The following is a 24,602-nucleotide window of genomic DNA, read 5'->3' on the forward strand; positions in this document are numbered from 1 at the left end:
AGAACAAATAGTAAATTTGGTGAAAGGCCTTTTAGCTACTGTGCACCTAGACATTATAATAAACTGTCAACTGAAATGAAGGATCTAAAGGGAGCAATTGAATTTAAGAAGAAAACAAAGACATTACTTTTCACAAGATCACATGATTTGAAAGATGCTACAAGCAAGGAATTGTATAAGTTATAATGAAAATGTTTCGTTAGAGGATTGATATGGACTCGCCCGAGAAGTTTACTCGACTTCAGTGGAGGGTAGGATTTAAACCCCCAAACAAGTAAAACATTGTATGATTATTCCTCACCATACACATTGCTTATATGGTATTAACAACGCTGAATGCTTTCACATATTAAACTTATTTCTAAAAAGTACGAAATACTGTAATTCGATAGACAGACCATTTGAAACAGAAGAAAAAATTCTAAAGACCACAATAGGTGTAAAAACTGAAAGGTACAGTATTGTTGCAACTAAGAACGCTGTACGATATATAACTTTAAGATTATAGTAACCATTGTTATTTTTGTTACAGAAAGAAGCCAAAATTTGTAAGTTAACCCTTTTCTCCCTATATTTCAGCTGATTTAGTTACTCAAAACGCGTTTTCTTGCGTTACCAAGAACCATGAATTATTGTTATTCATGGAAATGAAACTACAACACAAATGTTTTATTTGTTGCATTTCTCATGTCTCTTTTAATGGATTTATTGTTTCCTTTACTGCATAAGCAAGGTTTTTTTGTTTCTATATCCCATTTAACTCTTAAATTACATTTCTAATTTATTTATTGCAACCATTGGTCTTGTAGCATGAATACATGGTATTAAACTCTCTCCAGTACGAGGTTGCGACTGTGATGCAAGAAGGTGAGTGTTTGTTAGAATTTCTTGATGAATTGTAATATAACCAGGTTTACATATAACAGTTTTATACTAGATGATGTTTTTCTGTTCGAAAATAGAGTATATATTATCAATGCTCTACCATACATACATACATACATAATACACATACATGCATGCCTACATAGGCTACACACATACACCTTCCCGCACATATATGTATACATGTATAAATATAAACAAATATATATATATATATATATATATATATATATATATATATATATATATATATATATATATATATATATATACTGTATATATATATATATATATATATATATATATATATATATAAAGGAAATAAGGGTTTCTTCAGTATGACATTGTTTTTTTACATCATTTTCTTTGCCAGGTATCTGTCAATTCATCAAAATATTTCCATAGTATTGACATTTCATATAGCTAAATAAACAATCAAAATGATGCAGCAAATTAGAAATATTTAAAATGAAATGATAAAGTATTAGAAATTACAATTATAGTACTTGAAATTTTATCCTTAAGGTAAAACTAAATATTATAGTACTCAGTTGACTATAAAGAGTGAATATGTAAACATGGCCGACGATAATAATTCATACGAATTGCATGAAAGTGTATTTAATGGTGATATACGTAGAGTTTCGGCTCTAATACGAACGTACGATGTTGCAAAGAAAGATAAACATGGTAAGATATTTGGTGATAAAGTGTAACTGTCGTAAACAGTGAAATTTGGACTGCCATTGCTGTGGACCAACATCACTGAAATGTCAGGAAATGTAGACTATGCCTTTATAACCTCCTAATATTTGGGTCGGCTTAGCGTTTATTTTTTTGAAATGCTTATTAGCAAGTGCTCATAAATGGCAAACATAAATTTGTAAAGTTTTAGGTTAATCAGCTAGGCGAACCTGCCTACCGTAGTCCAGTCACTTGCAATGATATTTGCATTACGGTGACATACCGGTATTTGTGTGTGCCGTTGCCTATGACTATGGTCAATACTAGAGTTGTTTATAGGTAAAACATCGTTTTACTTGAATGGAAAGAAATTTTGATAGATTTGTCTTGGCGAAAGACAGATTTCCTGGGAACATGGGTTTATTTTTGTGTAGCCTATCCTATAAAATCATAAGAAAACAAGCAAAGCAAAATCTGGTGGCCTGGGTATAATTTCAGATGAATATGATTTTTTGGTAAATGTATACAACATTACTGCTATTTCCTATTTCATATGCTGGAGGTTAGCAATGCATCTAAGTTTTTGTGGAAATGAAGGGGTTTTGTACTTACCTAAGGAACTTTCACTACCCAGAGTTGGATAACCATATTCTTACTAACCTTGGGTTTGTTGGTGATGCTTTAGTTGCCTTTCTACACTGTTTTCTGTTTTCGTTAGCAAGTTCTCAATTCCATGTCTTATCACATCTCAATTTAATGTCTTCTAACATCAGTTTTCTTTACCGTCAGAACCAGTTAAAATTATTTTTACGTACAGAGCAACATTTTGAAAAGAAAAAATAGGTTTTCCTATAGTAAATAATTTGCTTTCACTGAATTTGACCTTCATTTCAACAGCAAATAAACAAAAAACCTGTTAAACCGTCGAAGAACGGGGATATTTTGTAAAAATCTAATGTTATTGCTCTGCCGTGTGCTTGCTTCACTCGCGGATTAAAAAAATCTAGCTCCTATGTATTGTCAAGTGGTACATGCTGAGTTGTGCATACTAACTCTATTGATTATTATTTCTTAGATAATTAAGTTTTTATTTGCAGTGAAAATATGTGTCAGTTCCGAAGAAAATGGACATTTTTCTATAGGAAACACCTGTTTTTAGTAGAAAAGGTCTTTCTGTCTGTAATTATAATAAAACCCCTTCACTTCTAACGAGATGCTAGCCCTATACTTTTGAAATAGTTCTACCATGTAGCTTAGTTTGTATTGAGTTGGGATCGTGCTAAATATACTGCCATTTCCCTTTTGGAAGAAATGCTATGTGCTACTGGAATTTTTATAGGTGTTTTGAGTGGTTTGATATTGTTAACTGTCAAAAACTTGTACTTATCAAGTTAGCGGGAGACGCGAAAAGCGTAGATACATCTGAAAAAAATGTATTTCAGAAGGAGAACTATGGGGGAGGGAAGGTAAGGTTAGGTTAGATGAGAAACTTCAAGTTAGGTCATATCCCTGTGTTTGTTTCCCCTTTGAAGCCCTATATGGTTTTTCATTTGTAACTTTTTGTGCTTCAAACACTGTATTTTGAAAATAGTCTTTTTCCTTAATAGTAGAGTATTTATATTTAGTGATACGTACAGTGAACCCTCGCTACTTCGCGGTTCGACCATCGCGGATTCACCACTTCGCGGATTTTTTTCATAACCCATGTATATACATATATCGCGGATTTTCCGGAAATATCGAAAATACCGCGATGTGACCGATGGTGTGAGATTGGAGAAAGTAAGGAAAATTGAATCATGATTGATTTTCAATATAAATGAAACTTTGAGGAGCAACAAAGATATCATTTGTTAGAGAGATAGAGAGAGGTAAGGAATGGGAGGTAGTGAAAAGTAGCCCACAGAGAGAGAGAGAGGTAGAGGTAGAGAGAGAGAGGTAGAGAGGTAGTGAGAGAAAGAGAGAGAGAGAGAAAGAGAGAGAGAGAGAGAGAGAGAGAGAGAGAGAGAGAGAGAGAGAGAGAGAGAGAGAGAGAGAGAGAGAGAGAGAGAGAGAGAGAGAGAGAGGGGGGGGTTTAAATGTAATAAACAAAAAAATTTGATATGTTATAACACATTGGTGCTTATGTAATATCAACTGTATACTGTAGACGGTTTGAATAAGTTAAGAAATGGTATGAACGATACTTTGTTAGTGTATTCGTACACACTCAAGAGCGGCAGCTAGATGACAGCTGATCTAATCATAGCCAAAAGTAAAACAAAAAGAAGTCAACAATACTCGATTTTTAAAACATACCCGAAATTTAAAAACAAAAGTACACGCTTTCTTAATGTGCAATTAACTATTTAAATAGTTGCAATTTTCTAGAATAAAATGATATTTCCCAAAAAATAGTGGTTTGCTGATGAAATCGGATGCCGTATTTTTAGCTATGATTGAAATGGATGTAAACTCGGCCTAATTTTTTCGTTTCGTATTTAATTGACACTAAGAAAACTAATTTTAGTTTCTTCATCTAAATGTAAGTATTGTATAACACGAGAGAGAGAGAGAGAGAGAGAGAGAGAGAGAGAGAGAGAGAGAGAGAGAGAGAGAGAGAGAGAGAGAGAGAGAGAATCAGCTGTTGTAATCAAATGGCGTGTTTTGTTTCGTGAGAATTTCATCGCCACGACTATAACAACAACATACTGTACTGAACTTTACAGTATTATACAGACTACTGTAATATGATAAAGTAAAATATTTGTAATCTATTTCATATGAAATGGGGCTATTTTTTTTGTTTAAAATTTACATTTACGTATGTAAAACAACTCTCTCTCTCTCTCTCTCTCTCTCTCTCTCTCTCTCTCTCTCTCTCTCTCTCTCTCTCTCTCTCGTAGATTGTTTTCCTGCTTTGGTACGTATGTATGATTTCATATAGATACGGTAAATAATATTTGTAATAACATATTTTATAAAAGCTTTTACTGTAATATCATTATTTATCACTTTCATCATGCGCGTTAAATTCCTTAGTTTGTTTACTGAGCGTACTTTATGACGCCGTCGTTTCAGGCGGCGTCATAAAGAAAAACATTTCATTTGGAAGTCCTAAGAAAAATTAAGTAAAACATTAGTAATAACCAAATCAACATACTGTACTGAATAACCAATATAATCGATGCAGAAACTAACCTATACACAGATGTGTAAATGCGTTTGTTTCTTCATTATAATCAGAGATAAACGTAAACAAAACATTGGTTGCCATTTTTTATCGTGCTTTTTGGCGTGTTTAGGAAACGCATGATATAAAGTCGCCTTTAATATTTGTGCCTGTTTTAGTTTAGGGTATGTTAGTACATGCATTAAGTGTTCTGTACATTAACAGGTAGTTTGTTAACAGTACTACGTACAAGGGAAGGTTTTAAAAGTCTGAATATACATGTTAAATAAATAGGTAAATATGGTGTCACTACTTCGCGGATTTTCACCTATCGCGGCCGGGTCTGGAACCTATCTACCGCGATAAACGAGGGTTCACTGTATAGACAAAATTAGTGTTGTACTTTTATCATGGGTTAGTAGGGTTGTTAGTCAACCACGCCAACACTTATGAGTGATGTGTCGTTCGCCTTGGCTAATTAGGCTGTACTTTATTGATAGTACTGTACTGCACATATATTACAGTAATGTAAAGTATAGCATTACCGAGTGTTGCCGAATAGGAACAACAGTGTTTTGTTGGTATTTACAGATACGTGTGGAGCAATGACTCGTATTTTGAGTTGACTTACTGTGTACTGTTTTGTACAGTACAGCAGACTACAGTTGCAAGCATGTTCATACTTAACTACAATACTTATACTGTGATAGAAACCATGTGAAAACAATATAGTACTGTATAGTGGTATGCCTAGTGTGTTAGTTGTCTACATGTAGGCAATGTTTGATGAGTTGGTAGGTTATGAGTTGACCCACCTCAGGACAGGAGACATTCGTGAATTCTCGATTTTCGCGCCTGTCTCCTTTACATAACCCCTGCAAATAGAAGAGCTGACAGTAAAGTACTTCATTGACCGTGCTCCGGCTGATGTTGGCTGCATGCCAACTGAGAAGCGCCATGCTCCATTGATTTCACTGCCCTTCAGCGCTCTGGACTCTTTCGACCAGCTCTTTGTTTCTGACCTGTGATCTCAAAGTGAGTACTCAGGTTATACATCTCTGGGTTTGCCTTCTAGGTTTGTGGAGCATTCACTAAACGCATGCAAGAGCGCCATCACCCGGGTGGGATCAATCGTTAACCTTGCTTGACACCATACCATCGCCTTTCTTAACATCCTACTGTACTCTTCTTTGACTCCTGCAATAAAGTCTTGTCTTCTGCTTACACCTTGTGGGCCACAAATTTGGGATGATTGAGGTATGTCGACTAAATCTTCTTCACCAACAATTTTGTTAAAAGTAGTCCATCAGGTGAGGGATAGTCACCGTGTTCAATGGCTTTGTGTGGCGAGCCATCATCAACAACAAAAAGTGGAAGTTAGTAAGATATGTCCGCCAAACAGCAAGTTAGTGGTGTGTGTGCCAAACTGCAATTCCGTGGCGCCGCCAATCCAAAGTTAAGGGGAGTGCCCCTGGGTCCCTTACTGTTTGCACCTTCGTCCTTTGCAGTTTCATCAAGGAAGGGTGGATTATGCGATACCTCATAAGGGAGCTAGTGTGCCTCCGCTTATGTTGTTGGAGGATAATGAGGTGTTGCAGGTTACGCACAAGACTCCACCTCCTAGATCGATTCCTAAGGGAAACATCCCAGTCCCTGCAAAGGAGGAGTAGTGTTTGATTCCAATTGATCTTGACCCATCTTCATTAGAGGAGGATGTTAAACCTCCACTGCCACCTACTAGCCGTTAACCTGACCCTTACACTCTGGTGGTGTTGTCTTGGCATGCTCAGGATTTGTCACCATCCCTCTCCCCTATTCTTACACCTGACTATGGGAGACAATGGAAAGACATTCCTGAACAGTACAAGAATTGCCGTCCCATCATCAGACAGGAGGATGGTGTTGCTTCTTGGTGAGTAAAATGGCTAGGCTAGACTCCGATGATCTCCTCCAGTTATGATTGAGCACCCCTCGGCCACTGCTGTGGAAGTGGATTCTTCAAAGCCTGCCGGGGTAGTCACTTTAGAAGTTCCGACAGCAAAACCTGGTGATGAATCGTCCTTTTTGGCGCATTCTGGAGTGTTGTCAGATGATTGTATAAATTTGGTGAAGCCCGTCTTGCACTATATAGGAAGGAAGATTTTCTAGAGCCTCACAGTCCCAGACATAGGTTAGAACTGCCTTGGTCTCGTCAGGCGAAGGATACCATCTGCAAGATTGAGCAGCAGGTTTCTGCTCCGAAGGACTCCCATAAGGCATCTAGGTTGTCAAAGCTAATTTTGCCAGTGGTCTTTAAACAGAGAAGGTTTTATATGCTACAGGGAGCACATCCCAATCCATTGCCTCTGGATACCAATGTAACGTCCTTGACTCCTGGGGTATCACCAGTCTGCAATTTTTTTTGGCAACTGAAATACAGTACTAAACTTTGAAACAACCTTCATGTCAACCTTGCAGCCATAATCATGGCTGGATCACTAGTTAGGTACCGTCTCTTACTACGCAGTAGCAGAAAATTTTTCAGACCCGAAAGTTGAATTTGTTTGGGGGGTAGGTGCAAAAGCATTAGAGTTCTTGTTTCACCAATGTGCCTTTCTCTGGGGCAACTGCATCCTCAAGAGAAGGGATACATTTGTTAATATTGTAAATTTGTGCATGAGGTGGCTTTCAGATATTCATTGCCAGTACTGTATAGAACACCCCAGTAACAGTGTCCAACTTTGTTTCCGCTTGCGAAGGTTGCAGTGGTAGTAAAAAATGGGAGACTGCAAGCCAAGCTACCTTCTTTATGAGAGCTCCCTCTAAGCAGTCTCAGCAATCCCCTCAATCTGCCACCTGGGGGGGGGGGGGGGATGCCTGGCAAGTGGACCAGGTGGCAGTTTTATGGGGAAATACCCTGATCTGTATAGGTCCTTTGCTCTGAGTATCATGTCCTGTTCATGACATGATACCCCCCTCTCAGACTTGGGCTCTTGTAAACCTGTTATTGTATTTGAAATGACCTGTAAAAGACCTTTTTCTACAGGACAAAGTTCAGGCTATGCTGGGGAAGAATGCAAATTGAAGAAATCCAGGATGTCTCTCTGGGATTCTACAGCAACTTGTTCCTAGAGGAAAAGTTGACGGAATATTAGAGACCAGTCATAGACTTGTCTCATTTGAACTTGTTCATCTTTTAGACATAGTTCAAGAGGGAGACACCCTGCACAATCCTCCAGGCAATCAGACGAAACTACTTCCTGCTGCCTATAGACTTAAAGTATGCGTACTTTCAGGTACCCATACGTCTAAAGTCCAAAAAGTACGTACGATTTGTTCTCCGAGAAAAGAGATTCCAGTTTCGAGTCCTTTGCTTGGGCTTGTGTATGGTACTGCAAGTCGTCACTTATCTCTTCATTCTGGTGTCTTCCTGGGCACATGTCATGGGCATCAGTCTCCATTTCTCCTGTGTTACCTGGACAAATTGCTGTTATTGACAGAATGGGAAGCTCAACTTCTCCGCCGCAGAGATCTCCTTATTGAGCTTTGTAACGATCTCAGAATCAGGATCAATCTCAAGAAGTCAGTTCTTGAACCCCAGCATTGTCTATGGTCCAAGCACAAGTATTTTGATGAAGAGACAGAGTAATTCAATTCGAGTAGGTCGCAGTGCTGTTTCTTGAGTATGAACCCCTATCAGTACGACAGTGGCAGAGGCTCCTGGGTCATCTCTCCTCTCTAGAGAAGCTAGTTCTGATCCATCCAGTGGGCCATGAAATGTTAATGGTGTCAGAAGATGGACTCCTCTCCAATCTGGTTAGAGTTCTCCAGAATGTCAGGTAGGATCTCTTCTTGTGGATTGAGAATGAAGATCTGTTGAGTGGATTGTCATTACAGGTCCTGCCTCCAGAATTTCTTTTGTTTTCAGATGCATCATGGCAGGGGTGGGAAGGCCACCTGAGAGACAAATTTAAAAGTAATTTGTATTTTTCCTAATGATACAAACCTTGAGCTCTTTATACAGATTTCTCCTGCTATCACCTGCCTTCAATAAAAAAAGACAATATAGCCCATGTGTGTGTGAGTGTGAGTGGGGTAGCCGTTACTAACCCCTACCCCGTGCTAAGTAGGGATGAGTAGTTATACCTCGCAAAAGGTCTTATGGTTAGTTTCCAGCTTTGCTGAAAGTATATTCCCTATAAAGAGCTTAAGATTTGAATCGTTAAGAAAAATACAAATTACTTTCAAATTTGACATGTTTCCTAACTATACAAATCTGAGTCCTTTAAAGATACACTCCCCTTCTCAACCCCTCCCCCCCAAGTTACAAGCAAACCTTCAGTGTTGCTGTTATATTGCATAAAATTCCTGCAAGCGCTTAGTTTTGTTTTCAAATACTTGATGAATTCCGTCTACTATACAAGATAAAACAAATCCAAATACTGTAGTCATCTTACTAGGTCACTTAAATTTTTAATTCTGAACAATGTTCCAAAGCAGTAATGTCTCACTGAGGTATCTATATGCTTACAATAAAATATTGAACGAGGCAAAACAAGGAACTGAGGGGAATGATATTGGCTAACCACTCTTAGAAGATAGAATACTTAATCTGTATAATTATGGTTGCCATTATACCTTAGAGTTTTGCTGATGGATTTATATAAACTTAGAAATTTCTCTGTATGTCATAGGTGAGCTCCAAAATTTAAAGCAACGTTAGAGTTGTTTTTTTTATAAAGAAAGATGTAGCCATGGTCTGTATGGCTACAGCGAGGTGCCCGATATTACTATTTGTCCACGATATCAGACGAAAAACCACAAATCGACACTACTCACATGCTTAAAAGTTGAAAAAGTGTTAGTCTTGTGGTCTAGCTGGTTGGCAGGGCTTGCCCACTGCTAGTTGTAACTACCTTGTTAAATTTTAATGGTCCTTTGGGAAAAATTAAACTTCATTGATCAGAGATCTATGTACAGTATGTATATATGTCCGAGTACTGTATACAATATAAGGTACAACAAGTTTTCTAGCTGATATCAGTTTCCTGCTATCTGGTGAATGTTGAATCATCTTCCAATACTTGTAATTAATTAATTATTGTATTGGATCTTTACTTCATAAACCAACACTTGGTTTCTATTTATAAGTTATTCTTTTTCCTTCCAGGAAATACACCACTTCACTTGGCAGTTATGTTGGGGCATAAAGGTAACTATTTCCTCCTTTTTTTGTCTTATTGAACTTTGTTAGTCTGTTATGCAATTAGAATTTTTATGGATGTTGAGGTTACCTGCATGAATACAAACGAGAGCCCTTTAATATTAGTATGATTTTAGCAAAGCTGGATACAGCTGTTTAATACTTTAACAGGTGGTGGTAGTTACTACTTAGTGACGAGAAGCCTCGCCCATCTGATAGGCCACTAAACCCTTAATTTGTTTTCTGCCGGCAGATAGTACCTACGTTCTTCCACTCACGTTTGTTTATGGTCTTTCTATGCTAGTATAAACCCTTCAAATTTTCTTAGTTCATCAATCCATTATTTTAAATATTAAACTTAGCCGGTGAATATATAAATAGCTGACGTCTCCGACGGTCGACAGATTCCAAAAACTCGCGAGCGATCGCCATGAAGGTTGTCGGGTGTGCCCACCAGCGTCGACTATCGGCCAGATACCGCATATAGGCCTACTTCTCAACCAAACCAGTTCTTCTCTGTCGGTGGTCCAGACAACATTGGTTCCGCTCGCGCTTGACCTCAAGTTTTCTGCCGATTGGTGAAGTACTTGGTTTTGGTTTTATTGCTTTCGCTGTGTTGGTTTTTTGCTTCAATAAAACTCTTGAAACCCTTTTTTGATTTTTGTTGATGAACTTGGCTTCCCTTTGGTTTTTCTTTGGATTTTCATAATGGCTGACCCTTCTCCTGTCTATCGTAAATGTGCGAAAGACTGTAACAAACATCTTCCGAAAGCTTCTATCGATCCTCATACTGTTTGTGGTAATTGCCGGGGTAAATCCTGTCAGTTAGGAGATCGGTGTGAGGAGTGTGTGGTTTTATCGGAATTCGAGTGGTTGGAGTATGAGAAATATACTCGGAAACTCGAAAGAGATAGGGTAAGGAGAAGCTCTTCTAGAACTATAGATTTTTCCTCTTCCCATGCCCCTGAACCTAATCCTTCCCCTGTAGTGGTAGTTTCTGAACTCCCTATTGGCACTCATGAACCTTCAATGAGTGAAATGTTATTGGCTATTCAAGCGTTGGGTGAGAAGGTCGAAACCTTGGCATCGGACAGAAACAAGCTTATGTCCGACGTTAAGCTTTTAAGTTAAAGTGGAAAGTGCGACTAATGTGTTTAGTGTTGCGACGGAGGGTTCGTCTGTTCGTGCTTGTCACTTACCTAGTCCGAGACCTCTTTCAAGCTCCCCTGCACCAGGGAGAAGGAATGTCGTAGGACCTAAGGGAGCGAGAGGTGTAAACCAACGTACAGACGTTCCCTCAAAGGTATCATACGTTGCTCCTCCAGCACGTCCTTACCATAAGACGGGAGAAACTAAATTCTCCTCGTCTTCCGATGATTTGCCTCATAAGAAACCTTGGCGTAAGGTTTCAAGACCCTTAAAACTCAAGTCAGTCCCTTCAGGACAGGTCAAGCGTCCTGGCTGTCTTCATTGGGACAGCTCTGACCGTATTCAGTCATCGGATGGCTGTTCGCCTGTTAAGCGTAAACGTGACGCTGAGTCCGAGGGTCTCGTTCGGTGCGATGACTTGCATGCACAGACGTTGCCGACGTCACGGCCCGTTTCGACTCCCGTTGACCCGAAGTGGAGTGTCTTACAAGACATGCAGTTGAAACTTTCATTCTTAATGGAGGTTTATGAGCATGACCAGGTTCGTAAAGGTCCTTTGCTTGCGGTTCGCCAGTCCGACAAGCGTGACTCTGGTCTTCAACTGCCTAAGCGAGATTTGTCTCGTCATTTTGACGTTAGTGCTAATGTTATCGGTGCTGTTAAACGTGACTCTGATCGTGTTCCTCGTCAGTCACGTCAGTTACGTGACGTGGAACGTCATTTTCCGCAGTCTCAAGGTGACGTTCAACAACAATCACCGCAGTCTCGACGTGACGTTCGTCGGTCGACTCCGTCGTCCCGATGTGACGTCGAACGTCAGTCGCCGCAGTCGGGTGTTGTTTTTCAACCTCAAGTCCTGCAGTCTGTGCAGTCCCGACGTGATGTTGAACGTCAGTCGCCACAGTCTTTTGTTGTTTGTCAGCCTCAAGACTTTCAGTCTTTGCAGTCTCGACGTGACGTCGTTACCTCTGCTTTTGCTGCGGCCCCGTCGTATATTGATATAGCCTGTCAATCGTTACCTCCTCGGCATGCTTCTCTGTGTCGTGAGACTTTGCCTTTGTCGGATGATGTTCCTTCGGATGAGGAAGTTGTTGATCCCCTTCCTGCTGATGTTCCTTTGGGGACTCTTTCTGATGGAGAGGAGCCTAGGGTTGCTCAGCGATCCCTTGACTTTAAAAAGATAATGCTTATCTTTAAGGATCTGTTTCCCGATCATTTTGTTTCTGCTGCTCCTCGTTCACCTCCATCTGAGTTTACGCTGGGCCTGACTTCTTCGACTCAGTCTTCACGAAGTTGGTGCTCTCGCGTTCTTCTAAGAGAGCTTTGCGTTTGTTGGGAGACTGGTTAATGTCCAGGAGGAATTTGGGGAAGTCCTCTTTTGCCTTTCCCCCTTTCAAATTGGCTTCTCGTGCGAGCGTCTGGTATGACAGGAGAAGTTCTCGGCTTGGGGGTGCCTGCCTCTGCCCAGGGAGACTTCTCAAGCCTTGTAGACTCTCCTCGTTGTCTGGCCATGAGACGCTTGAAGGTTTGCTGGTCCTCTACAGATCTGGATCATCTCCTTAAAGGAATTTTCCGTGCCTTCGAGGTTTTCAATTTTTGGATTGGTCCCTGGGAGCCTTGAGTAGGAAAGTCTCGTCAGCGGACCGGGATGTCTCTATTCAGATAATGTCGTGCATGGACAAGGCAATAAGGGATGGCTCTAATGAACTTGCTGCTACGTTCACAGCAGGGGTTCTTAAGAAGAGAGAGACTCTGTGTTCTTTTCTTTCTGCAGGGGTCACTCCTTGTCAGAGGTCAGAACTTCTCTTAGCACCCTTGTCTTCTGCTTTGTTCCCTCAACAGCTTATTAGAGATATTGCGGCGTCTCTTGTACAGAAGGACACTCATGATTTAATGGCCACGTATGCTCGTAAGGCTATACCTTCGTCTTCTCATGTCAGCAGACCTAAGTTTGACACGCCAGTGGCAAGGTTTATCCCGCCTTTTCGTGGCAGAGCTCCCAGTAGGGAAGGCTCTCGTGCCGATAGCAAGCGAGGCAAGAAGAGAGGATCTAAATCCTCCCGTGGCAGAGTCTGACTGCCCACGTCCTCAGACAGCAGTGGGTGCCAGATTGACCAACTTCTGGCAGGCCTGGGAGAAGAGGGGTGCAGACCGGGAGTCTGTTTTGTTGCTGAAGGAGGGTTACAAAATTCCTTTTGTACGAAGACCTCCTCTGGTAAAAGTTCCGATAGACCTCTCTCCCAGGTATCGAGAGGAGACAAAGAGACAGGCGTTACATCTTCAGGTGTCTCTGTTGTTAGAAAAGGGGGCGGTGGTGAAAGTCTCGGACCTTCAATCCCCAGGTTTTTACAACCGTCTCTTCCTGGTTCCGAAGAACACAGGAGGTTGGAGGCCGGTGCTGGATGTAAGTGCTCTCAACGTGTTTGTTGTAAAAACAAAGTTCACGATGGAGACCACCAAATCCGTTTTGGCAGCAGTCAGAGAGGGCGACTGGATGGTCTCTCTCGACTTGCAGGATGCGTACTTCCACATTCCGATACATCCAGACTCTCAACATTATCTGAGGTTTGTGTACAGGAAGGTGGTGTATCAATTTCGAGCACTGTGCTTCGGCCTCAGCCCTGCTACTCTTGTTTTTATGAGGCTCATGCGAAATGTAGCGAAGTTTCTACATTTATCGGGGATCAGAGCCTCCCTGTATTTGGACGACTGGTTACTCAGAGCGTCGTCCCGTCATCGCTGTCTGCAGGACCTACAGTGGACTTTGGATCTTGCGAAAGAGTTAGGACTCTTGGTGAACATGGAGAAGTCACAACTGACTCCATCCCAGACCATTCTCTATTTGGGGATGGAGATACAGAGTCGAGTTTTTCGGGCTTTTCCGTCTGCCAACAGGATCGAGCAGGCTTTGCTCAAAGTCCATCTCGTGCAAGAGAAAAATCGTTGCTCTGTGAGAGATTGGATGAGCCTCCTGGGGACGCTTTCATCTCTGGAACAGTTTATCTCGCTAGGGAGACTCAACCTGCGCCCTCTCCAGTTCCACCTAGACTCCCATTGGAACAAGGAGAAGACTTTAGATTCCAATCTCTGATCCAGTCCAGACTTGCCTAGCTTGGTGGGACAGCAATATAAGACTTCGGGAAGGTCTTTCTCTGGCAGTCAAGAACCCAAACCATATGCTGTTTTCAGACGCATTGGATATGGGTTGGGGGGCGACTCTGGACAATCTGGAATGCTCGGGTCTTTGGTCCGCAGACCAGAGGAGTCTTCACATAAACTGCAAAGAGCTGTTAGCAGTCCATCTAGCACTAAGGAGTTTCGAGAGTCTGATTCAAAACAAGGTGGTGGAGGTGAATGCAGACAATACCACGGCCTTGGCTTACATCTCGAAGCAAGGAGGCTCTCACTCCCACGCTCTTTTCGTCATCGCAAGGGACCTTCTCATTTGGTCAAAAGATCGAAACATCTTTCTTTTGACGAGGTTCGTCCAAGGGAAGTTGAATGTCTTGGCGGACTGTCTCAGTCGAAGAGGTCAGGTGGTTCCTACGGAGTGGACGCTCCACAAGGATGTGTGCAAGAGACTTTGGATGACTTTGGGTCAACCCACCATCGATCTCTTTGCGACCTCGTTGACAAAAAGGCTCCCGACTTATTGCTCTCTGGTCCCAGATCCAGAGGCGGCCCACATAGCCGCTTTTCTTCTGGACTGGTCTCACCTGGACGTTTATGCCTTTCCACCTTTCAAGATCCTAAACAAGGTGCTGCAGAAGTTCGCCTCTCACGAAGGGATCAGGTTGACGTTGGTTGCTCCCCTCTGGCCCGCGAGAGAGTGGTTCACAGAGGTACTTCTATGGCTGGTAGACGTTCCAAGAAGTCTACCGTTGCGGATGGATCTCTTACGACAGCCTCACGTAAAGAGACTTCATCAAAGCCTCCCCGCGCTTCGTCTAACTGCCTTCAGACTATCGAAAGAGTCTCTAGAGCTCGAGGGTTTTCGAAGGAGGCAGCTAGAGCGATCGCGAGGGCTAGAAGATCTTCTACCATCAAGATCTATCAGTTGAAATGGGAGGTATTTAGAGACTGGTGCAAGTCCTCCTCTATTTCCTCTTCCAGTGCCTCTGTAGCGCAGATTGCGGATTTTCTGCTTTATCTGAGAAACGGTCGCTCCCTCTCTGCATCCACCATTAAAGGCTACAGAAGCATGTTAGCTTCTGTTTTCAGGCACAGAGGTTTGGATCTTTCTAATAACAAAGATCTCCAAGACCTGCTTAAGTCTTTCGAGACTTCCAAGGAGCGTCATATTTCGACTCCTGCTTGGAACTTGGACGTGGTCCTACAGTTCCTTATGTCAGACAGGTTTGAACCGTTAAATTCAGCCTCCCTGAAGGATCTTACCCTCAAGACACTTTTTTTGGTGAGCTTGGCTTCAGCTAAAAGGGTTAGTGAGATACATGCTTTTAGTAAGAACATCGGCTTCTCAGCTAATAAAGCAGTATGTTCTCTTCAACTTGGTTTTTTGGCCAAGAATGAACTTCCGTTTTGTCCTTGGCCTAAATCATTTGAAATCCCTAGTCTTTCTGAGATTGTGGGTAATGAAGTTGAAAGAGTGCTGTGCCCCGTTAGAGCTCTTAAATTTTATTTATCCAGAACTAAACCGCTACGAGGTTGTTCAGAGGCTTTATGGTGCTCCGTTAAAAAACCCTCTTTGCCCATGTCTGAGAATGCGTTATCTTATTTTATTAGACTTTTGATTCGGGAGGCACACACTCATTTAAGTGAGAAGAATCGTAATTTACTTAAAGTCAAGGCTCATGAAGTTAGAGCGATAGCAACTTCGGTAGCGTTTAAGCAAAATAGATCCCTTAAAAGTATTATGGACGCGACCTTTTGGAGAAGCAAGTCGGTGTTCGATCATATTACTTGAAAGATGTCCAGACTCTTTATGAGGACTGCTACACACTGGGACCATTCGTAGCAGCGAGTGCAGTAGTGGGTGAAGGTTCTACCACTACATTCCCTTAATCCCAATATCCTTTTAATCTACTCTTGAAATTTTTAATCTTGTTTTGGGTTGTACGGGAGACTAAGAAGTCTTTCGCAATCTTTTTGATTTGGCGGGTGGTCAAAATATTGTTTCTTGATAGCGCCCAGATTAAGGGTATTGATGAGGTCCTGTTACAGGGGTGTTCACCCTGGATATAGCAGCTCCTGGAAGTCTTTCAGCATCCTAAGAGGATCGCTGGGCTTCGTGAGGATAGCGGACTAATGAGGCAGAGTAATCATCAGAGTCGGCTTCCTTACCAGGTACCTATACTTAAGTTTGTTTTTTGAATATTTGTCAAAAACTCTTGAGCATATACGCCTTTATTGTTTTAATACTGGTCTCTACCCACCACCATGGGTGTGAATCAGCTATTTATATATTCACCGGCTAAGTTTAATATTTAAAAATGATATTTTCATTATAAAATAAATTTTTGAATATACTTACCCGGTGAATATATAATATTAAAGGCCCTTCCTTCCTCCCCGATAGAGACCCTACGGACTGAGAAGAACTGGTTTGGTTGAGAAGTATATGCGGTATCTGGCCGATAGTCGGCGCTGGTGGGCACACCCGACAACCTTCATGGCGATCGCTCGCGAGTTTTTGGAACCTGTCGACCGTCGGAGACGTCAGCTATTCATATATTCACCGGGTAAGTATATTCAAAAATTTATTTTATAATGAAAATATAATTTTTCTTTTCCTTCCCTTCTTTTAGAACCTCTAGAGACCCATTCTGTTATTCTTAATGTCCATCTATTATTTGTCCTTCTCATTATATGTCCTGCCCATGTCCATTTCTTTTTCTTACATGTTAGAATATCCTCTACTTTAATTTACTCATACCTATGTTGCTCTTTTTGTCTCTTAGTGTCATTCCCATCATTTTTCTTTACTTAGCTCCTTGAGTTCTAACTAGCTTATGTTCTAAGGCTTTAGTAAGGCTCTAAGTTCCTGATGCATAAGTTAATACTGGTAGGACCATGTGATTAAATACTCATCTTTTATAGAGAAAGTTGCATATTACTTTTCATAATCTCATTTTGTTTACCAAAAGCTTTCCATCCCATGCTTATCCTTTGTTTAATTTCACTCTCTTGTCCTGGGGAAATGCTGTCTGTGTTAAGTATGTATACTCATCAACATCATTCATAATTATTATTGTTATTATTATTACTAGCCAAACTACAACCCTAGCTGGAAAAGCAAGATGCTATAAGCCCAAGGGCTCCAACAGGGAAAAATAGCCCAGTGAGGAAAGGAAATAAATAAATGATAAGAATAAATTACCAATATATCATTCTAAAAACAGTAATAGCGTCAAAACAGATATGTCCTATATAAACTATTAACAATGTCAAGAACAGATATGTCATTTATTAACAATAAAAGGACTCACGTCAACCTGGTCAACATAAAAACATTTGCTCCTACTTTGAACTTTTGAAGTTATACTGATTCAACTACCCGATTAGGGAGATCATTCCACAACTTGGTAACAGCTGGAATAAAACTTCTAGAATACCTGTACTGTGTAGTATTGAGCCTCATGATGGAGAAGTCCTGGCTATTAGAATTAACCCTTATTTGTTGTCTTTGCATTTTCATGGAACATTGTTAGTTGTACTCATTTTCATTTTCAGTCCTCCTTTTCTGCTTTCTCTATTCAAATCTATCATTTTGTGCAATTCCTCCCATGATTCACCAAACAACTACCTTATGTCATCTGCAAAACTTAAGTTGTTAAGGTATCCCCCAGTAATATTAATTCCTACATCTTCCCAATCTAATTTTTTAAAAAACTACTACTATGCATGCTGTGAATAATTTAGGAGAGGTGGGGTCTCATGTCTAATTCTTATCTCAATCAGAATCTCATCACTATCTTTATGTAGTTTTAGGATTGCTATACTTCCTGTATAGTTATCTTCAGTGCGTTCTAACATAAGATTCATCTATTCCATGTCTTTGAAGGGCTTTCATTACTCTGAAGTTTTGACAGAGCCAAAAGCTTTCTCATAGTACATAAATGCCATACATAGTTTTTTGTCGTACTGTTGATTTTTCCATTGTTGAATTCCCACTTCTAAAGCCTGCCTGCTCTCTTGGTTGATTATAGAGTAGCTGTCTCGGTATTTGGCTTAATACAATCTTTGTAAATATGTTATACATGACAGAGAGTAAACTTATTGGGAAGTAATTTTTCAGGTTTTTTGTGTCTCCCTTTTTGTGAATTAGGTATAGAACATTCTTGCAAACATTTTGTGTAAAGTTCAGCAAGTTATAGTATACTACTATGAAATCTCCATCTATTATTAAATCAATTGTTAGGCCATCTTCTCCTGCTGCTTTGCTTCTTTTCATGCCTTATATAATGCTTTCTTTACTTTTCATTCTGTTACGTTTGGTACTGGTTCAGGTGTTTCATTATTTCCATTAGCAAAGTTATTTCATATTTGTTCCTGCACTAACAAACCTTATGGCATTTAGTGGAGAGAGTGGCCTGCCTCCTAAGGGTAGAAGTTTGGGTGCCATAGGAACAAGTCCAAGAGAGATCTCTCGCGCTAGGGGTCTTTCTCAAGGGCAAAGAGACCTCCGGCTTCCTCTTCCCACACTCCTGTACCTCTTCCTGAATATTTTACTGGCTCGTCCTCCTGCTGTGGGTAATCGAGTAAGATCGCAGACCAGCTTACTCCATGGCTTCCCCTAGAGGAGCACCTTTGACTTCAGGCGCCGGGGAGCCATTAGTCTTTCAGATGTGCTGCAGGCGTGGCCGTCCCTGGGATTGACTGAACCCTCTTCCAAAGAAGCTTTACTTCAGATTCCTTAGTGTGGTGTTGGTGAGATCCTTCACCTGTATCCCCTCTGGTTGCCTCTGCTGCTGACGCGTTAGCTCTTTGCGAGGCCAACTCTCACCCTCTCCTGGCTTTCCACGCTGTCTCGCGGTCATCGCATCCGCTTGCCCATCCGACGGCCTCCTGCCGACGACCAGTGCTTCGGCCATCTTCGGACGTTGTCATCCCTTAATGATCAAAAAACTTTTTTCTCTCCCCACAAGCAATGTTTTAGCCCTCGTGACCGATGCTCGCCTACTGTGGATCTCCAATCTACGTGTGATTGTCAGCTTGCAGCTCACTCTCCGTCTGTTTGCCATTCGCTAGTATGAGACTGGTGATCACCCTCAAGACGTCACTTCCCAGGCTCTTATGATCATCGCCACAGATCGCGAGATCGACAATCATCCTCCCGATCTCGACGCTCTTCATGAGTGCGACACTCCTCATCAAGAGCTTGGCACTCCCATTCACGAGCAAGACGCTCACATTCACAAGAAATCCTCTGCAATTTTTATCAATCCATGTCTGTGGTTGATATTTCCATTTTCATCCCTTAAAGTAAACATCTGTTGGCACCCTGTTCCAAGTTCTTTTCATCAATTTGATGCTTCTTCCTTTCTTTGGTGATTGGTGAATTTTCGTCCGATTGTATTTACGAATGTCTTAGGTTTTTAGATTGGTTATTGTTTTGGATAGTTTTGCTAATTCTCTTTCATCTCTCTTGGATTTTACCCTCATTTCCCATCTTTTCTTATTAGGTTTTTGGTCTTTTTTAATAGTTTTCCTTGATCTTGTTTAGGAAGTTTTCCACCTGTCTTCTGCTGATTCCAATAAAAATTACTGTCATTTTATCTTTATTGGCTTCCATTTTATCATGCAGGTGGGAATACACATTTTGTATTGCTGAACTACAGTCATCCAATTTTTCTCTTATCATAGGAGTGTTTGTTTTCTTTCTAAAAATTAGTTTGTCCCTTAACTGGAATACAAACCACGCTATTTAAAGTGGGTAATTACTTTCAGTGTAGCTGAAAGGACGAGCCATAAAAAATTAACAAGGGATTATTACCCCACCGCTAGTTAGCGGGGGGGGGGGGGGGGGTAGGGAGGGTAGTTAGCTATCCTCCCCCCCTCACACACCTGTGTTGTAAGCTCCACTTTGCTTACGGCTCGGGTGCTAGACGGACGTGTCCGCTGTCACCCTCGCCTACATGACAGCCATTAATCATTGCTTTTTCTTTCTTTTCTAGAGTGTTGTGAAGTTGGCCTCTACAATGCGGAAGTGCCCTGGGTTACCTGACCGCCCTTGTGGGACCTTCACGTCTTCCATCGAGACAGATCCTCACACCTTATGCCCTTATTGTTGGGGTCAGCGGTGTGAAAGTGATAACGTTTGTATGGAATGTAGGGAGTGGCCTACCTACCAGTGAGAGAGGTTTTCTTCGCCAGAAGAAGTCCAAACGGGATATTTCTCCTTCAAAAGTTTCTTTGAGGAAGGAAAATCCTAAGGACTCTTCTTCCGTAGCCCAAACCTTCTCCGAAGCTCCCACTCGCGAGAGGCCGTCGAGTGGTAGCGTAGGCCGTATGTTGTTGACCGATCTCGGGGTTTGGGAGAGGGAGTTGCCTCCCATAGCGAGGCAGCTCCTCCTCCTCCCACGGGGAGGATTTAATTATTCCTCCTGATGTAAATAATGATGATCTTTTACAGCTTGGGGCTTCAGGGTTCGCCCTCCAAGGAAGCCCTGTTTGACATGATCAGGTTGGGAGAAACTGTCAAACAGTCACCGGCGGTAGCAGAGGATGACCCTCTGTCTATTGTCGAGGCTGTTGTGGCAGACGCTTCCAATGAGTGTTCAAACCCCTGCTCCTGTTGTAGCTGAAGGCTTAGCTCCCCCCTCCAAACATCCTTCGAGGGAGGAACTAAGTCCAACGGTCTCTCCTGCTGGTGATTCTCCCCCCTGGGGGAGTTCACTGTCAGAGACTCCTCTTCGGAGGACTGCCGATGGTTTGCCTGCTGCTCCCAGAGGACGTATCCGACGTAAGGCTCGCCTTCCTCTTCGTCGCCGAGGTCTTCCTTCTCCTCACAAGGGTGTTAGGAGGTGCTTCTTCGGATCTTCATCCTCGCAGTCCCCCGCAGAGGAACCTCGTCCTTCAGCTACCGTTCCTGCTACTTCCTTGGACCTGGACCTCTCCGCAGATCGTTGGCGATCTCCTACGCCTGCCAGACCTGCTGACCTGCCTTCACCTTTCCTGGCTGCTGACGCGCTGTGGGCGCCCACCCATCCCGTTTTCAAACGGGCACCGGTCCCTTCGGGGCAAAAGGAGCTTTCACACATTGTGTGCAAGTCCCTTAAGCGCCAGGTTTCCCCTGTGTGCCAACGTTTGCCTGCGCGCCAGTGCACTACTGCGCGCAAGCGCTCACCGGTTGCTGTCTCATCTGGCCAGCACTCTCCTGCACGCCCACGAGCTCCTGCACGCCCATGATCTCCTGTTCGCCCTGCAGTTCCAGAGACTACTCGCCCACGATCTCCTGTTCGCCCTGCAGTTCCAGAGACTACGCGCCCACGATCTCCTGTTCGCCCTGCATTTCCTGAGACTACGCGCCCACGATCTCCTGTTCGCCCTGCAGTTCCAGAGACTACGCGCCCACGATCTCCTGTTCACCCTGCAGTTCCAGAGACTACGCACCCACGATCTCCTGCTCGCCAATGGACCTCTGCGCACCCTCGGCCTGATACATGCCATGGACACCCTCGGTCTCCTGCTCGTCAGCGCTCTCCTGCTCGTCAGCAATCTCCTGCGCGCCAGCGCTCTCCTGCTCGTCAGCGCTCTCCTGCTCGCCAACGCTTGCCTGCTCGTCATCGCTCGCCTGCTCGTCATCGCTCGCCTGCTCGTCATCGCTCGCCTGCTCGCCCTCGATCTTCGGATCAGGGCTTCAAGGAGAAGTCTTCTTCCTCTCCTGCTCGCCAGCGCTCTCCTCCACGATTGCCGACTCGCCATTAGACCTCGCCTGCTCGCCATCCCTTGCCTACGCACCATCGCTCGCCCATGCGCCCACTGCCAGAACTTCGGTTCCTGATGAGCGCCCTCCTGCGCGCCCGCGCGCTAGGGATATTCCCCCTGCACGCACGCGCCTTACGGCTTTATCCTTACGACCCCTTCAACATCCTGTGGCTGCACTCCATCCAAGGTCTCCGGGCACGCACCAACGTGCCCTGTCACCTGCGCGCCCACGCGCTATGTTGCCTGCGCGCCCACGCGCTATGTTGCCTGCGCGCCCACGCGCTATGTTGCCTGCGCGCCCACGAGTTCCTCCTCCTGCGCGCCATCGTTCGCCCACGCGCCAACGCGTAAACTCTCCTATGCGCCAACGCGCACCCTCGCCTCCACGCCACCGCTCGCCTGCGCGCCACCGCTCGCCCGCTCGCCCGCGCGCCACCGCTCGCCCGCGCGCCACCGCTCGCCCGCGTGCCCACGCGCGAGCAATCGCCTCCCGAACTAGGCAATGGCCTATCGCGCGAGCCCGATACCCAGTGCGATGCCCAGCACGACCAACAGCGCGTTCCCACAAAGGTTCCGACAGTACCACGCGTCAGGTCATCTTCATCGGGTCCCCCCCCAGCGCAGGACAGCGCGCCCAACGGAGGGAGTAAAATCTCCGGACAGGTCCAGGATCTTTTCTTCTACAGCTTCTTCCTTTCAGGCAGACCCAGTTGTAGTTTCCACTCCTAGGGATTTTACGATCCCCTTCCCTCCAGAGGGTGTCTCTGACAGGGCTGCTGTCAGTCGACTGCCCTGGTTTGGGCCCTTGATCAGAGCAGTTGCGCAGGCTTTCAAGCCAGCTTTCTCTGAACTAGGCCTCAAATCAGTGGCTATCTCGGCCCCCTAAAGAGGAAGAGAGGAGTGGACGGCGTGGTTACTTTTCCAAGGGCGAAACTGGTTCCTCGGAAGCCGTCGAGGAAGGCTCCCTCCCATCCCCAGACTTTCTTTCCATCCCCCATGGACGAGGGTTTTCCGTCCTCAGGGGATTTTCGTGAGGTGAGGCGTTCTCCCATCGCACCAATGGGAGAAACTCCACCTCGCGCCGAGAAGTCTCCTCGGGTGGAGGCGGAGAAGTGCCCCCACCATCTTTGTTGGAATCCTGCATCCCTCCCAGGAGGGAGTCGAAGGACTCCAAGACGGTTCCGAAATCTTCTTCAAGCATCAGACCAGAACCAGCTAAGCCCGCGGAGAACGTCCATGAGTCCCCCCAAGAAGAGCCTTTGGGGACTGGAGACCTTGCTGCTAGTCCATCAGGAGGAGAGCTGCAGGAGACGGAGCGTGCCTTTTGGCAAGTTTTGGCTCTGATGAGGAACCTTAACGGATTTTCGGATCCGGAGATTCCTCCTCGAGAGGGCAAGGACACGGTTCTGGACCGTGTCTTTGGTACTCAAAAGCCCCCTAAAACCAGCGCGGCTTTGGCCTGGTCCCAGGGGGTCAAGAGTGCCAGAGATAAGGTCGAGAGCCAGCTCTCCGAGCTAGCCTCCTCCAGCCGTTCCAGCGCTGGAAACAAACTCCTCCCACCTCCTAGTGTCCACCAAAGGAGGTACTTTGAAATCATCGAGGAGTCCTGTTTAGCTCTTCCCCCTCCATCACTCGGTGGAAGAGCTCTCCAGGGGAGTCCCTCTCGAGAGACTCTCCAACCGGCCTGTGTCGTTCTCGGCCTCGGAGATTCTCTGCCAGGAGAAGGTAGAGAAGTGTGCCATGCAGGCCAATTCATGGCTGGATATCTGGCTAGGATCTCTTGGCATCCTGATACGATCCAAAGACTTGTCTAAGGAGAGTAAAAGGAAGGCCTTGGAGACCTACCTTCCTTTCAGGCACTCGTACCATAGAGTTTCTGGCCCACCAAGTCTCGAACTTGTGGGCTAACACTATCCTGAAACGCCGTGATACGCTGTTTGAAAGATTCAACTTGAAGGTCCCCAACACCGAGGTCAGTAAGCTCAGACATTCCTCTCTTTTGGGGAGTAGTCTGTTTGAGCCGAAACATGTAGAGCAGGCGGCTGAGAGGTGGAGGAAGTCCAGCCAGGACGCCCTCCTCCAGAGGGCTTTAACATCAAAGCCATATAAGCCTCCAGCACCTCAACAACCTTGCCCTGCAAAGACGACAAGCCAGCAATAGCAGCAAAGGTAGCGGTGTCCAAACTGCCCTTTCCCGTCAAGGACAGGAGAGGCAAGAAGTCCTCCAGGGGAGGCAAGAATCCTAGGGGTAGTGGCCGAGGCCGCAAACGCTAGGATTGGCAGTACCCCCGCATGTCCACCAGTGGGGGGATGCCTCCAAAGTTGCGCGAACAGGTGGCAGCAACTCGGGGCCGATTCCTGGACAATTTCCGTGATCAGCCAAGGATATCGCGTCCCGTTCATAACATCTCTTCCTCCCCTGACAGCGAATCCAGTGTCGTTGAGCTCTCTTGCCATGGGATCGGCAAGAGGGCAAGCCCTTTGGACAGAAGTCAAGACCATGTTGAAGAAGGACCCTCTCCAAGAGGTCGTCAACAGGTCCCCAGGCTTCTACAGTCGACTCTTGTAAAGAAGGCGTCTGGAGGCTGGAGACCAGTCATCGACCTCTCAGCTCTGAACAGGTTTGTCAAGCAGACCCCGTTCAGTATGGAGATGGCAGACACG

General features: G+C 44.1%; 1 protein-coding gene across 1 annotated transcript in view; it reads left to right on the plus strand.

Moving 5' to 3' along the window:
- Positions 1 to 1,419: 1,419 nt before the first annotated feature.
- The window catches only part of LOC137645866 (ankyrin repeat domain-containing protein 13C), a 185,527-nt gene continuing 162,344 nt past the window's right edge, over positions 1,420 to 24,602 (plus strand). Inside the window, exons 1-2 of the mRNA XM_068378862.1 lie at positions 1,420 to 1,575; positions 9,870 to 9,911. Of these exons, the coding sequence (XP_068234963.1) occupies positions 1,464 to 1,575; positions 9,870 to 9,911 (154 nt within the window). The 5' untranslated portion in view covers positions 1,420 to 1,463. The remainder of the gene's footprint in view (positions 1,576 to 9,869; positions 9,912 to 24,602) is intronic.

Source organism: Palaemon carinicauda, chromosome 8, assembly GCF_036898095.1.
Source record: "Palaemon carinicauda isolate YSFRI2023 chromosome 8, ASM3689809v2, whole genome shotgun sequence".
In the NCBI taxonomy this organism is placed as follows: Eukaryota; Metazoa; Arthropoda; class Malacostraca; order Decapoda; family Palaemonidae; genus Palaemon; species Palaemon carinicauda.